The sequence below is a fragment of the Scophthalmus maximus genome, chromosome 19 (assembly GCF_022379125.1).
Source record: "Scophthalmus maximus strain ysfricsl-2021 chromosome 19, ASM2237912v1, whole genome shotgun sequence".
Lineage (NCBI taxonomy): Eukaryota > Metazoa > Chordata > Actinopteri > Pleuronectiformes > Scophthalmidae > Scophthalmus > Scophthalmus maximus.
The window spans coordinates 7496229-7510686 of record NC_061533.1 but is presented as its reverse complement, the minus strand read 5'-3'; the positions used below and the strand labels follow the sequence as shown (position 1 = coordinate 7510686).

At 43.2% G+C, this 14458-nt stretch overlaps 1 protein-coding gene across 4 annotated transcripts; it reads left to right on the top strand.

The window, feature by feature from the left end:
* The first annotated feature begins 1917 nt into the window (after positions 1-1917).
* Positions 1918-14019, top strand: plat (plasminogen activator, tissue). Of its 4 annotated transcripts, none has more exons than XM_035640620.2 (15): positions 1918-2019; positions 7203-7306; positions 7821-7944; positions 8148-8276; positions 9105-9215; positions 10037-10211; positions 10384-10475; positions 10573-10747; positions 10893-10978; positions 11136-11201; positions 11303-11507; positions 11602-11738; positions 12009-12149; positions 12285-12433; positions 12547-14019. In XM_035640620.2, exons 2-15 carry the CDS (start codon positions 7244-7246, stop codon positions 12712-12714), a joined length of 1821 nt encoding a protein of 606 aa, XP_035496513.2. In that variant the 5' UTR covers positions 1918-2019; positions 7203-7243; the 3' UTR covers positions 12715-14019. The 4 variants fall into 4 exon arrangements, with proteins under 4 accessions (XP_035496513.2, XP_035496514.2, XP_047185270.1 ...); XM_035640621.2 differs by lacking the exon at positions 1918-2019 and adding an exon at positions 5220-5435; XM_047329314.1 differs by lacking the exon at positions 1918-2019 and adding an exon at positions 5221-5435 and having other exon boundaries at positions 7821-7863.
* The last annotated feature ends 439 nt before the right edge of the window (positions 14020-14458 follow it).

Sequence of the window (14458 nt, the reverse complement as noted above, 5' to 3'; positions counted from 1 at the left end):
AGTGAGGATGGTTTACAACAGAGAGACATAATGAAAGACCGTTGCTGTCCTGTTTAGCTTCGTTTACTCATCCTATTCCGTGGTAATGGTTTAAATGTTATCCTTGATTGCATATTATCATGCTCAAGTTTTTTTCCCACTACATTTACCTGCCTCTGTTCAGTTTTTCATTCTGTAGGTTTCAGGTTTCAGTTTGAACAGGCTGTTGTTCGGAGCAACAGTTACTAAGGCAACTGCACAACACAGTTTAACTGACACTGTTGCAGCCACCATTATTTTTAGTTCAGTAATCCATCCATCCATTATCTATACTGCTATCATAATGTGCTTACTGTATATTTTCTTGATATCCTTTTACGCTAAGTATAGCTACACTAACTGTTGACGGTACTGTAGCTTTATAATTATTGGACAGATATCAGAGTGGTATCAATCTTCACCGATCTCACCAATAAGCAAATTGTATTGTGAAGTTAAACCATTGCTAACATTTTTTGGGGGGCTAACAGGTAGCCTACCGTATGTGGTTACTCTTTATTTTCTTTGATTCTATATGTTAACCCCATGAACTCATATCTTTCTGCAAAACTATCATGGTGATAAGTTATATGGATACCATAACTATTTTGACATCTGATTTGAAATCACAGAAAAACAAGTTGGTTTTTAATATTTGAAACATAATATCAATGGTTTCCTTCAGTGTGCAGCTATATATTACTTGTGTAGTGATTTGATTTGAAATGTTTTAGGAAATCATTAACCCACACATTTAGGCAGTAAACAAAAATGTTTATAACAGCTGCCTTGGTTCTGCAATTCTCCCACAAAGTTCAAAAATGCATGCAACGCATTTAAATAATGTGTGTGTGTGTGTGTGTGTGTGTGTGTGTGTGTGTGTGTGTGTGATTTTCCTCACCAAGTAGTGGGAGTGAGCTCTAATTTAAACCAAATGAAAAGAGGACAGACGCCAAGCTAACGAGCCCTCACTTTTACATCCTCAACTGTGGCGTTTAATGCGGATTTAACAGACAGTAAAAACAATGAACATGAATTATCCAGCGTGAATAAAATCACTGTTGTGCTAACAAGAGCTGGAATGGTTCTTGAGGTTAATTAAGTGATTGATTTTCTGAGGAAGGGATGGGTTGAAATAAAGAGGAAAGTGGTTGTGACAAATGATTCCTGGTGCCAAACGGTTAACCGCTCGGATATTGTGTCGCCCACAGCTCATCGGGGACAGTGAGAAAAGTCAGTCGCTGCCAGTGATTATGTCGCTTAGCACAAAGTAGACTGTCTTTAAAAGCTCAAGTAACTAGACTACAAGTAGTTGTCTTGTTATATGAAAACGACCAAATCATGATTAATTAATCAAATATCAAAACTGTTATTGATTATTTTCCATCAACCAATTCATCAGTTAACCAAGCAATCATTTAAGCTTGATTTCTTGGTTTCTTTGGAAATAATGACACTGCCATGTATGGTTGGAGTCAGCGGGGGCCAAACAACAGGGTTCTGCCCTGGGGACCTTTAAGAGGTGAATCCATCCCTGGAGACAACATCAGTTTATATTAAGAAAAATTTGAAATTGATAAATAATTTTTAAAAAAGTTACTATGATTTAGTGTTGTAAAGGTCATACTGGTCTTGACTGGAATCATTACAAGCTTTTGAATTCCATATTTTATGATGTTTTTTTAGTTTTGTCCTTGATGGAAAATTAGAGGTGAAAAATGTTTCCAATGAACAGTTTTCATCACTCCATTATAACTAATTACGTAATCTCCCCCCCCCGCCTCCTGGATCTCTCGGGACGGCCTCGTCCAGTATCGGCACCACCCAGCAGGCTGCATCATCACCATCCGGCCCGGTCCCTCGCTCCCCCTGCGGTAGCCCCGCCCCCTGGAGCGCGCCCATAAAGCCTGCGAGCAGAGAGATACCGAGCACAGTCTGAGGGACGGAGGAGCAGGACACTGGTGGTACTGCTGCAAACTTACTGAGAAGATTTCATATTGGGTGAGAGCGGTTTTCCTTTTTATTGTTGTTGGTCTTTTTAAAATTTTTTTTTTTTTTTTAACTCGGATGCTCTCGCATCCAGATCTGTACAGAATATGCACTATGCTGTTTTATCACAACTTCAATTTGTCTTTATTTTTCTGTTTTGTTATGAATCAGAGGATCTTTATCATCTAAGGCTGTAGAGTCCATGGTTGTTATTTGTTGTGTAATGGATAAATAGATGATATCGGTTGTAGAGCATTCTGCTATACAGCAAAATCCTAAAAAAACCTTTGTGAATGTGAAATAGGATCAGAAATACACAGACACCATAGTAACTTGCATCTCTGTGTCACCAACAGCTGATTCAGTGTAACATATGTGACATTGCATCTTAGCAGACACAGTTGAATTTGGTAAATTTTTTAAAAGTTTATGATGATAGTAGTATTAATTTTCCCATATTGCACAACCATGCAGTTTTAACATGGCACACAACTGTGTGAGGTTGGATTACCTGCTTGTAACTTTGCCTACTTGGCATCCCAACATTTACTCAGTCTGACCTCAGCAGCACAGCATACATTTTTTTCAGATTTAATCCTGAAACACATTTGTGTTATCAAGGTTTTTCTTCAAATCTCTTTGCCACACAAGAGCATACCGTGTTCTGCGGTTGCTTCTTTTAATGTCGGGAACATGGCGATACTGTGCTCTGCTGCTGGACTCCGCTATCGAGGAACGTCCCTGCTGTGATACTGGGATCCTCAGCGTGTGTGTGTGTGTGTGTGTGTGTGTGTGTGTGTGTGAGAGTGTGTGCACCACTCAGGCCAAACTCTGCACAGGATCACTGGCAGACTCTTATCACGTTAATGAGGTGGATTCGCGTACGAGCTTGCATTTCGGGAATTCTGCCCTGCACCAGTCAGCGCTGAGGTTCTCCATCACACTGACACTCTGTTCTGTTGCACGTTGAGGGAGAGCAGAGTTGGTATCCATTATCTGCATTCCCTGCAGTGTGGTGAGCCGTGTGCCTCACACTGAAGTTCCTGACTCACAGGGTCAGTGGTCTGAGTCTTGAGTCAAGTTAAGAGTAGGTCAGACAGAGGATAGTGCTGGATCAGACTGTGGTTACACTGAATCCCTCTTTTCACATCTCTATCTGATTGGATGTGAAAGATGCATCTTCCTCTGATGGCCTCAATTCTGGTTATAAATGCCTCCGTCTGTTTTTCTTCATCCGTCTGTCTTTGTGCAGTCCTGGGAGCTGGGATGACTCAGGACTGCTCACCGCTCTTTCTGCTGACCTCGGGGATTTGATTTCATTTCCCCTCCTCTCCCTCTTTTCATCTCTGCACCCTTTCTCCGTCTCTCCCCATCCTTTCGTCTCCGTCTCAGCTCCATTATCTCCTTAGTTTATGCCCATTTTTTTTTGTGTCAGCCCCTGCTCCTTTTGGTTTTATGAGTTTGCGCTTCCGACTGATAAGAAACAAGGCTTCATATTGTGCACAGGGGGGAGGCAGGGAGGTAACAATGCAGCTCTTTGTTCTGCGGGACTTTACAGAACCAGATCACAGCTGGTTCATTAAAGCTGACTGAAAATTCCAGAGTGAAGAATGTATAATGCCCTCTAAGTAGCTTAATTATCAACATGACATTGCACGTCATGACACGACATCATCAGGAAAACATGATGCACACATGCAAAGCTCTTAAATGAAGGAGGCAATGTGAGGCTACTTTAGAAAACTGAGTTAATACAGGTATAGGTATCCCAGCAGGTCAATATATATCTGATGATGTTCAAATGTGCTCCTGGAAAGGCACACTTGTTAAGAAACTAACTTAAGGGGTAAAGGTGTTTTGCCAGTTACTCCCCTTCTTGGTCCCAGTGTGGACGGTCCACTCGCTTTAAGTACTTTATCAAGTATCAGCTCTGACATTTTTATATGAGACAAGACGCTTAAACTCAGAGATGCTTCAAAGTGCACAGCGAACCAGAATTTTGAACTTCACATGCAGATGCAACTATGTTTCCTGCACGCCGGCGGACCGTTCCCCCTCTTTTGGACTTTGACATTTTACGGATGTGGCTGGAAGACAAGAATGTCTCACCTCAAACCTTTTACATCCCCACCACGCCATCATCATTACACGTCCTCGCTAATGGTCCGGCGAGCTCACAGCTGAGATGACAAAGATTGTGGTCAGCACTTAAACCAGTTCCTGGTTTACACTGAAACTGCACTCTAATAGGAAATGAACGACCTTGTCAGTAAACCGTTTAGAACTTTTAGTTCAGGACATCAATTCTTGTGTGTAAGAGTGTGTTTCTGTGTGTCTGCCTTATTACCCTGCATGATCTAAACTGCAGCATCCTAAAACCTCCTGCTGACTCATTGTCTGGCTGCTGCCTCTCTCAAGACATTTTCATTTCTTCCATTCATATTTGAGCTACTAACTAAAGGAACCACACTCTCCTCAGGCTGCATACTTGGTCGCACATGTTTTAACAAATAACAGATTGGGTGTAACTGACGAATGCTTTTAACCCTATAATGTTGTTGCTCTTTCCAGTTTCACCAAAAACCTCACGGACATCACAGATTAGTTGGATTATTGTTCTTTAGTTGGCTGTGATCATGTTTGACAACTTAAAAATTCCGCATTTTGTAACAGAAATTCCCCAGGCAAACCAGATGAAATATTTTTTCACATTAGACATATTCATTTTCGAAGAGCCCTAGTTATCATGACAATGAAAAACATCTACAGTACGCGAGTGAGTCAGATAAACACAAGTTACACAAAAACATTTTGGGGACAGAGACTTTGAGTTGATCACCTCTTGGAAGTTAGTTCTTCTGTATATAAAACTAAAAGAGAGGCCACAGTTTTATTGGTAGCTTGTTATGGAGGATTTGACATTATATATGTTTAGTTTGTGTATTTACATCTGCTCATATGTATTAAATCTTATAAGAAAAAGGCCTCAAAAGAAGCTGAACACCAGGCCAGATGCATTGTGGGATTGTGAAAGGAGCAAGGACGACGATGGCACCCAAACAGGGCCTCTGCATGCCAGACCACAGACTTTAAAAAAGGGTGGGATACACATATCTTCATGCCTCATGTGTACATGTTGGCGTGTTTTTTTTGTGCGTGCGTGTGTGTGTGTGTTGATATTTGCACACATTTCCGCAACACATGGGCTGTGTGCTGTCAGTATTTTAGCAGGAAACACCTGTTTTCAGCTGACAGGGCTGGAGAGTGGGGCGACTGAACAGCTGCACAAAGGAAACAAAAAGGAAACGGGTGTGTTGTTGTCACCCTGCCAGTGAGGCTCTGCTGGGGGTTAAAAGCGACGCAGACAACGGGGTCGCTGGTTGTTTTTCGGCAAGGATATAGCTATCAAGGGACCTGTCCTCTTAATGGTGAGTGTGTGAATGCGTTTGTGTGTCTGTGTTTTAAAAGTGAAATCCTGAGAGGGAGTCTTTGTTCCAACGAACAATGAGCCGAGTGAACAGTAAATCTTCAGGGCTGTCGATTAGCCCCACGTTCCTGAGCACTTTGTGTGTGTGTGTGTGTGTGTGTGGTCGCCAGCCCTGCTGTCTTACCTCGCTGACATATCAAAAACCTAGTGCTGCTTTCTATCAGCTCAGTCAACCGCAGAGGGTGAGTCAGTTGAGAACCAGCCTGTTGAGACGACAGCATCAAAAAGTCCCCAAGAATAGAAGTGCAGGCGTGTATGCAGACACTCGTTGGTTGCGTGTCAGCTCGTTTGCTTGTGTCCGTGGAAGTTTCCCACCATTATTTTTTTCAAAGCTTTGAAGTTCTTTTAAACCAAGGCCATATTTTACATTTCTCCCCCGATCGTGTGCAGCTTTCTTTTTCCTCTCTTACCCATTTTCCTCTCCCTCCACTGCCCCCCCCCCCTCCTCTTTTGTGACTCATGTTTACTCACACTTGACTGCAGAGCAACCAGCACTCTCCTCTACACCCATAACTCTCATAAAACAGAGAAGAGGAACACATCTGATACCCACAACTTTGGCTAAAAGTATAAAAGGGAAATATGATTACATCTACTTTTTCTTGCTCTAGGGTTTCCCCCTCTGTTTCCACCTCCCGAGTCACTTTATCCCCCCGCAGCTGCTGCACTGCTCTGCTAGAGAAGGAATGCTGCTTGTATGGTGCAGTAACTTTCTGCCTTGCTCGTGCGGCCGTTCACCGCTCCAGGCTTGTCCGGAGTGTGTTGTTTGATGTGGTGCTCGGTTTTCTGCGGTGAAGATATCCCCGCTTCCTGTTTATTCCCAGTGGAGGAGAAACAGATGAATTATGATACCTAGATTGGTTTTCACGGAATGTAAAGGTAAATAAGTTGAAGGAGTGGGTTCATATAGGAGGAATGTGGCGCGGAAACAAAAGGCATCAGGGAAATTAATTTAAGGATGACATCTACGACGAATATCTATGAAAATCCACTCTCGAATCAGACTGTGCTGCGCAGTATTAACTTTAAGAAAAATGGAATAGACCCCCCTCACTTTACCACAAGCGCCTCACCTTGTCCACCCTTTCCTCCCTATTTGTCTCCCCGTCTCCTATGGAGGCAGGCGTAGGGATGGAGGAAGGAAGCTGAGCAGAGAAACTGTTCGGCTGGGAGAAGCTGACCAGTCTCTCACTTTCCTGCAATTGTTGGCTCAGTTTTGATGACACATTCATGACACAGAAAGACATATACAACAAATAATCCCTGCTTGGATTTATTAAACATCACCAAACACGGTTGTCAATGTGTGTGTGTTTTGTGTCAATAGGGATAGTTTATGTCATTACATGCAAATGCCGCCTACATAATTTCAAAGAGATTACTGGAAATAAATATAATTGTTGTCATTATTCATAGCTTGATCATTTATTACTTTTAAATTGTATTACACATTGCATGGCTGGGATCGGATTTCCTAATTTTTTGACATTTTCTTTTTTTTGTTTTTTTAACATTTTAAAAATACTTAATAATGCTTAAAGTAAAAACATTGTGACTGATTTGTGCAAATCCAATGTCATTTATTACTGTAAAGGCCAGTTGGTCTTATTATATTCTTGGCCTTTGTCTTTGCTTCTCTCCACATGCAGCGTATCAAGGTCACACTGATTGCATATGCATTGAATATGTATTTCTATTCTGCTTTCAGCAAACTAAAAACCACTTGGGTTGAAGACCACTTGAGTAGACATGACCGGACCACTAGGACTATTAATGCTCCTCTCTGCTCTCTGTTGCTCCCTAGTGGACAATGTAAGTACCACATCCTCGTCATAAGGGGACTATGTGATGGTTTTTCATGATTAACAAGTTGTTGAGGTACGTTTCAGTCGGTGGTTTATAATCACTCTGAGCAAAATTTTAGTCTGTTTGCTACGTTTGCATTAGTGTTTTTGTTGAGCTGCTTTGGAAACTGTAACATACAAGACTCTTGTGCAAACTGCTGAACAGCAAAATGTAAAAATGCAACATACAGATCTATAGAATAATTATTCATTCATTTTATTTGATTTAATCAGCTACTGTTGTCCTGCTGCCAACTTTACAAATCTTGGATGTTGAGCACTACTGCCCTGTGTGTACCAAGTGTTGTTAGGCCGAAACTTAAATGTTAACCACTCGATTTGCAGGAAGTTTTAAAACCTCAAGTTTATTTTCACTGTGTCCTGAAGAAAATCACAGATGAGCACTGGCCGCCTCGGATGGAAACCAGCACCATGCAACCATGCACTGCTGCTCTGTGTTTGAACTTTCTTTTCTGTTGCAGGTGGAGCTGCTCCGCTCCAAGAGAGGGACCCGTTTTTACAGAGGTGAGCCTAACAGGCAGCCAGCTAGACGGACGCTTTTGATTATTCATGTCCAGAAGTCTCCACCCTCCTTTGACACCTCCTGTGAGCACCATCACTCTTTCTCTATCTCTGTAACACCATCACCATCGTCACGTTCTTTTGATTTTCTGTAATCATTCATGTCTTCGTCTCCAGTTTTTGTATCTACATGTTTGTAACTCCTTTTGTGTGTGACCATGATTCTGTGTCTTGCTGTTTGATTGGCTGTGTACTTATTGTTTGTTTGTGTGTGTGTGTTCTCTCAGTGCATTGTGTGGATAGTGAGACATCAGCAGTGCATAGAACTGGGGACACTTGGCTGCGATGGAGGAGACAGCGTGTGGAGTATTGCCGTTGTGCAGGACGAGAGCGTTGTCATTTTGTGCCCGTCATCAGTGAGTGTGATATGAATGCACAGACACACAGACTCACGTCGACTGGCTGCCTTGTCTGACTTTCTTTTCCGACTTTTTGTTGTTGTTGCAATGATCAGAATATAATCCTCTGTTTGTCCGTATGTCCGTCGACCTGCTTGCCCGCCCTCACTGGCCTCTCTGTCTTTCATTTTACATCTAACTTGCTCTGACAACCTCAGATGATTATTTTTTTGTTGGCTTTTCCTCGCTCACGTGTCCAAATCACTGTTATTTCAGCGCAACCGAATGAAGAGCCGTTGGGTTCCTGCGTTTCTGAGTGGGTGTAGTTTAGTCTCAAACGCTCATGCCAGACCAGCCCTCATACGCACTTTCACCCTCATTGACGAATTCTATGGAGCACGATTGCCCCTCCCTCGGACAAAATTGCAACCACATTTTCAGTCGGCACCGTCTGTGAGCTCATACGACGGGGAGTGAGTTGGGTGCTGTTATTGTGAACGCTAGGCTTTAGGAAACGTTAAAATAATAAATGAAAAACCGAACTGGCGATGCCATAAAACCAGTTCTGCTCCAGAAGCAAATCCTCGACGTGACATTGTCTTTTTATAGTGAAGAGAGTTGCTGGTGAGAAGAGAATCGGGATGCTCACAGTTTCTACTTCGAGACACTGCTCTATGTTTCTTCATCAGATGTGACACATAAGGGCCAAACCCACAAATTTGATTCTCTGTCTGCGCAAGTTGTCATGGCCAATCGATGATATTCTGATTATTCAAATTTGTTTGTGGACTACAGAGCTGGGTGACATAGGACTGACTAACTGTTTTTTTTCTCTGACCTTTCCAGATTGCTACGCGTCTCTGTGTTATAATGGAGGGACCTGCAAGGAGGCTGTGTACACCTCGGATTACATTTGCCAGTGTCCCGCAGGCTTCAGTGGGACTCATTGCGAGATCAGTGAGTTTTTCTGTAATGTGAGCAAATCGTGAGATATGAACATTATACATTTTGGCTGAAAAACCTAGAAATACAGTTTGAAAGAAATGGTGGAAAAGGCTTTACAAAAGAGGGGCTGTAATCAGAGAATAGTTTAGGTTAATGTTTTGTTGATTGACTAATCAGATTATTGATCTATCACTTGAGCTCAGCTTTAATCTCTAATTTGGTCTTTCAATGCTGCAACACGTACACCCTGCACATACGGCTATGTCTAGTACTCACACATGTTTGACTTTAAAGCGACAATAAACTCAGCCGTGTCCAGAGCAGCGTGTACGGCACCGATTCATATCCTCCACACACTTGTTAGTGACTCGTGATAAGGTCACAGTCTGACCGTGTAGCTCATGCTGAGGTGTCGTGGGCCTGTGGTCGGGAGAGGAGAAGACAGGATCATAAACAGTGGAAAGACATTCTGGGATATGAATGTTTGTGTTCCTGCGGGCCACTTTTTGAGGTTTTGGGGACACCCCACCCTCTCAGTGGCATAATTATGAGAGCCCTAGTGGTCACAGCCAAGTGAATTCAGTGAAAGTGTAATGAGTTACGACGGCCAGACTCAATAAATCGGACTATATTTACAATCATCATTTCTTATGTTTGGCCGTTGTTTTAAACCTCTAATTGGAAAAGTCCAATATAAATGCTAGTAGGGAACAAGTTGTGAGTCTAGTGTCTTATTTAAGAAATAAAACTGCGTCATTTATTAGAATTATATCAGTCTCATATATAAAGAAGTGACGCTATATTCAGTTTGACTCTGTCGCTTGCTCCTACAGACACCAATGAGAAGTGTGCTGTGGGACAGGGTGAAGGGTACCGCGGGACATGGAGTATCAGCCATTCGGGAGCAGAGTGCATCAACTGGAACGCCACATCTCTGAGAGGAAGGAGGTTCACGGCTAGAAAAGTGGACGCCAACAGTCTTGGACTGGGCAATCACAACTTCTGCAGGTACGTGAGCAGTGCAATCTGTTTATTGAAGGAGGGGAAGAAAACGGAATTGAATAAAAAATCGTTGTTCGACTGATGCATTTTAAAACCTTTTCAGATTCAGTTCATGTGAGATGAGCGATGGAAGAACAATATTTCCTCATTGTCCTTGCCTTTGTTTTTTCCCCCTCAGGAACCCTGACAATGACAGCACTCCTTGGTGTTACGTCTATAAAGGCACTCAGATCGTCTGGGAGTTCTGCTCTGTGCCCAAATGTCCAGAAGGTACAGCTTCACAAGAAGCAACCACTAGTCTGTCAATTAGTATTTCAACTATGATTAAACTCTTTGCTTTCTCTCTGCGTATTTCTTCTTCGAGCAGATAAGTACCAAGAGTGTGTTCTGGGTTCTGGTAAGTCATACAGAGGCACAACATCTGTCTCTAAGAGCGGCTCTCACTGTCTCCCATGGGACTCTCCTGCTGTCAAGCGCAAGCTCAACAATGCCTGGAGGCCTGATGCGTTGGAGCTGGGGCTGGGCAGCCATAGCTTCTGCAGGTAGAGATGCCAGCGCGCGCACACACACACACACACACACACTCACGATATAATAAAACTAACATACCTGAGAGTTATCCCTTGCATGGTGAAACACCAGAATAAATCAAGCTTGGATTGCATTTCTTCTCCCTTTATCCAACAGGAATCCAGATGGTGATGCAGGTCCATGGTGTCACACCTACAGGAACATGCAGCTGACCTGGGAGCTGTGTGACGTACCTAAATGCTGTGAGTTCCCCCGTTTTTCCACAGTTTAATTTTGCAGTAATGTTGAAGTATAGAAGTAATATTATCAGCAACCTGGAAATAGGTCTAGGATCTCAAGTCTTCCGTGCATCCGTGTGCTAACAGACTGCCCATACTTTCCCCCTCCTCTTTTTTTTAGCAAGACGTCCATCTATCATCAGTACTCTCGGCCCGCGTGCGCCCACCACTATCAACAATAACCGAGGTAGGACAACCCCCATTCAATGAAAAAGCCCATGAGAGGAGTCTGTGTAGTATTTTAAATTGTTATTTAACTGTAAATCCTGCCACCTGTCCTCGCTGTAGCCACATGTGGCCAGCGTTTGGATAACTCCCTGAATCGCCCGGCGTACCGCATATTTGGGGGCAGAGAGAGCGACATCACGGATCAGCCATGGCAGGCGGCCATTAATGTGTACCAAGCCCGTAGCAGACGGCACTTTCACCGATGTGGAGGAGTGCTCATCGACTCATGTTGGGTCCTGTCCGCTGCGCACTGCTTCGAGGCAAGGTAGGGAAAAACTCACATCCCTGGCTCACGCACGCACATGCATAGTGCATACGCAATGACGATGACAAACACACTCCCTGTTTTTTTTTCCCAGTGATAAAGCAGAAAAACTGGAGGTGATTTTGGGGAGAACGTTTCGGAAACAGAATTCAAGCAGCGAGCAGATTTTCAAGGTCGACAAGTACTGGACCCATGAGAAATTTGACAACGAAACATTTGACAATGACATTGGTGAGTTAACATTACCGGAGACAATAATCAATCATATTTTTGTTCGTGTCTTTCACTTCTTTTTGCATATGATACTGGAAATCATCAACATGTTCCCGATGAAAATTGAATGAGACATTTTAGTTGCCACGTTTTCCCCCAGCAGTGATGATACGGAACACTGTGGGCAGCAAATGCTTGTTAAAACTCAAAACCATGCGTCAGACGTCATCCCACATTGTCCCCAGTGCATTACCCTGACTTTCCTGTGGTCACCGTTCTCTCTCGCAGCTCTCTTAAGGCTGAAGTCAGACATTGGCATCTGTGCTGTAAACGCTCCAGAGGTTCTTCCCGTGTGTCTGCCTGAGCCTGGGCTGGTGCTGCCCAGCTGGACCGAGTGCGAGATCTCCGGCTACGGGAGAGACAAAGAATGTAAGGCAACGTGCACGTTTGTGACACTTAGTTGACCTGCAGAGGGCAGTGTCGGCAGAGGCTCCTCCACCAAGCTTGAATCGGTTTATTCTTGGATGGGATATGCTGAAGAATTAATTTAAACACTCTCCACAGTTTCTGCAGAGTACTCTGAGCGTGTGAAGAGAGGTTACGTTCGCCTGTGGCCCAATGAGCGCTGCGTCCCAGATGTGCTGTCCGGACGCCCAGTTACCACCAACATGCTGTGTGCAGGTGACACCCGAGGCCTTGATGATGCCTGCAAGGTGAGAGTCCCTGGTTTTTACACTTAACCTCCTCAGTGAATCCGCGCTGATGACATGTATCAATCTAATATCTCCTCTCTTTATCTATTCCTCTTCGTGAACGTCACCCACAGGGGGACTCTGGCGGCCCTCTCGTCTGTCGGAACAAAGACAGGATGACTCTGATGGGCGTGATCAGCTGGGGCGACGGCTGCGGGCAGAAGGATAAGCCCGGGGTCTACACCCGTGTCACCAACTACATCAACTGGATCAACGGAAAGATTAAGGCAAACCCAGTCTAAAAGAAGAGAGACCACAAAGAGGATGTTGTCGGAGAACAATACCCACAAACGCAGTGGGTAGAAGAGCAAGAGCAGATATGTTTATCTTTGAGCAGATCGACAGTGAGGTTCACGGGACTCTCTGGACCTGTTGATCTAAATCCAAACTGTTGGACGCTTTGAACCGGCAAGGTCGCTCCTGCAGTGAAGCACAAGAAGGACTTCAGTCATGAGTTTTCATGCGCAATGTAGAGTTTTATATTCATGACTGTGCCAAATGTGACAGAAGCACAGAAACAACTTTTCCCTCTTTTGGGCCATCTTGATCGTGATGATATTTTTGATCTTTTCATGTGTACGTGTACATGCATATGTACAAAGTTTTCATGTGTTTTCACCGCACGGCCTCCATCAGACTGGAGTTTTAAGGTAGTGAATGTACCAGGAAAAATAGGAAATATCAGCGCCTTCCTCTGCTCTCTGGCTGGCTCTACGCTGGTCTGTACGATGAGGTCACAGTGGTAGACTTCAGATCAGTAGCCCCTTTTAATCCAGAAGAACACTCAAGTCGACACAGGCATTTACTTTGCACAATACAGTAAGTCACATAGGAATGTTTTTGCATCTCGAAAGTTGTTTTTAAAAAAGTTTTGTGCAAAGATTGTGTTACAGACTTGTCATTTAGAAATGAGGGGGATGTTGCCTTCATTAGTTTTAACCCAAACATGTTTGTGCATTTGCTTACTTTGGGGCTCAGTGGGTTCCAGACCTTCATTCAAACCACGAATGTATCTGCTGGTTCAGATTCGACTTTGTTTTTGCAGTGTTGCCTCCGCTCGCTACGCGCTGGCTCATAGACGGGAATAGCTTTTGACAATTGGAGGCAGGAAACTCTGTCTTGTTCCTCAAGCTTCATCATAGGGGAAGAGCAAAATTCTCACTTGTTTGTTGTATCATTTGAGTTCCAGAGCACTTCTCGACCAGACACCTGGGTTGAGCCCAGTACACACACACACACACACACACACACACACATTTTGTCTGATTATTGATTTTATATTGAAAATGACTCGGGACAGTTTTTTTGGTTCCACATTAAACTGCTTATTGACTGCAAAAGCCTAACAAAACGCACTTGTTCTGTGACAGAATCTCAAGGGAAACTGGGTTTTAGATGTAAGTTAATATTTATATTTTGTATTACTTTGTAGAAAATGTCAAATGTTATGCACTGTGTGTACGGTAGCTTGATAATTTATTGTCGCTTGTCATTGTAACCACATTTGTCCACATACTCATTTGTCAATAAATAATATTTGGAATAAATATCTTACAGTAATGCTTCATAATTTTAAACTTGTCATTTTACTGTCTTCAATAAATTGCTGATACATTAGTTTCCCAATGACAGCTCAAGGATTTATGATGTAAAAGTGATACTTGTTTAGAACAGGTTCATTTTATCAGCCTCTGAATGACATTAAGTTTCTTCGTGCACATTCCTGGGTCATGCCTGATGAAACTCTGGTAGAGTCAATGTTTAAAAAAATAATATTTTTCATCAATTACAAATTAATGCAACATCCATTTATCTGAAGAAGAAAAAAAAGACTTCGGCTATTGTGCATGTTTTGGAGGCTTTAATATTCATGATGAATTCACTGTTCATGGAATAGATGGCCCTGTAATATGGGCCTCCCCAGATTTCAGCTTCACTGTACCACTGTCATGCGCAGGATCTCATTCAATCCCATGAGTGCGAGAG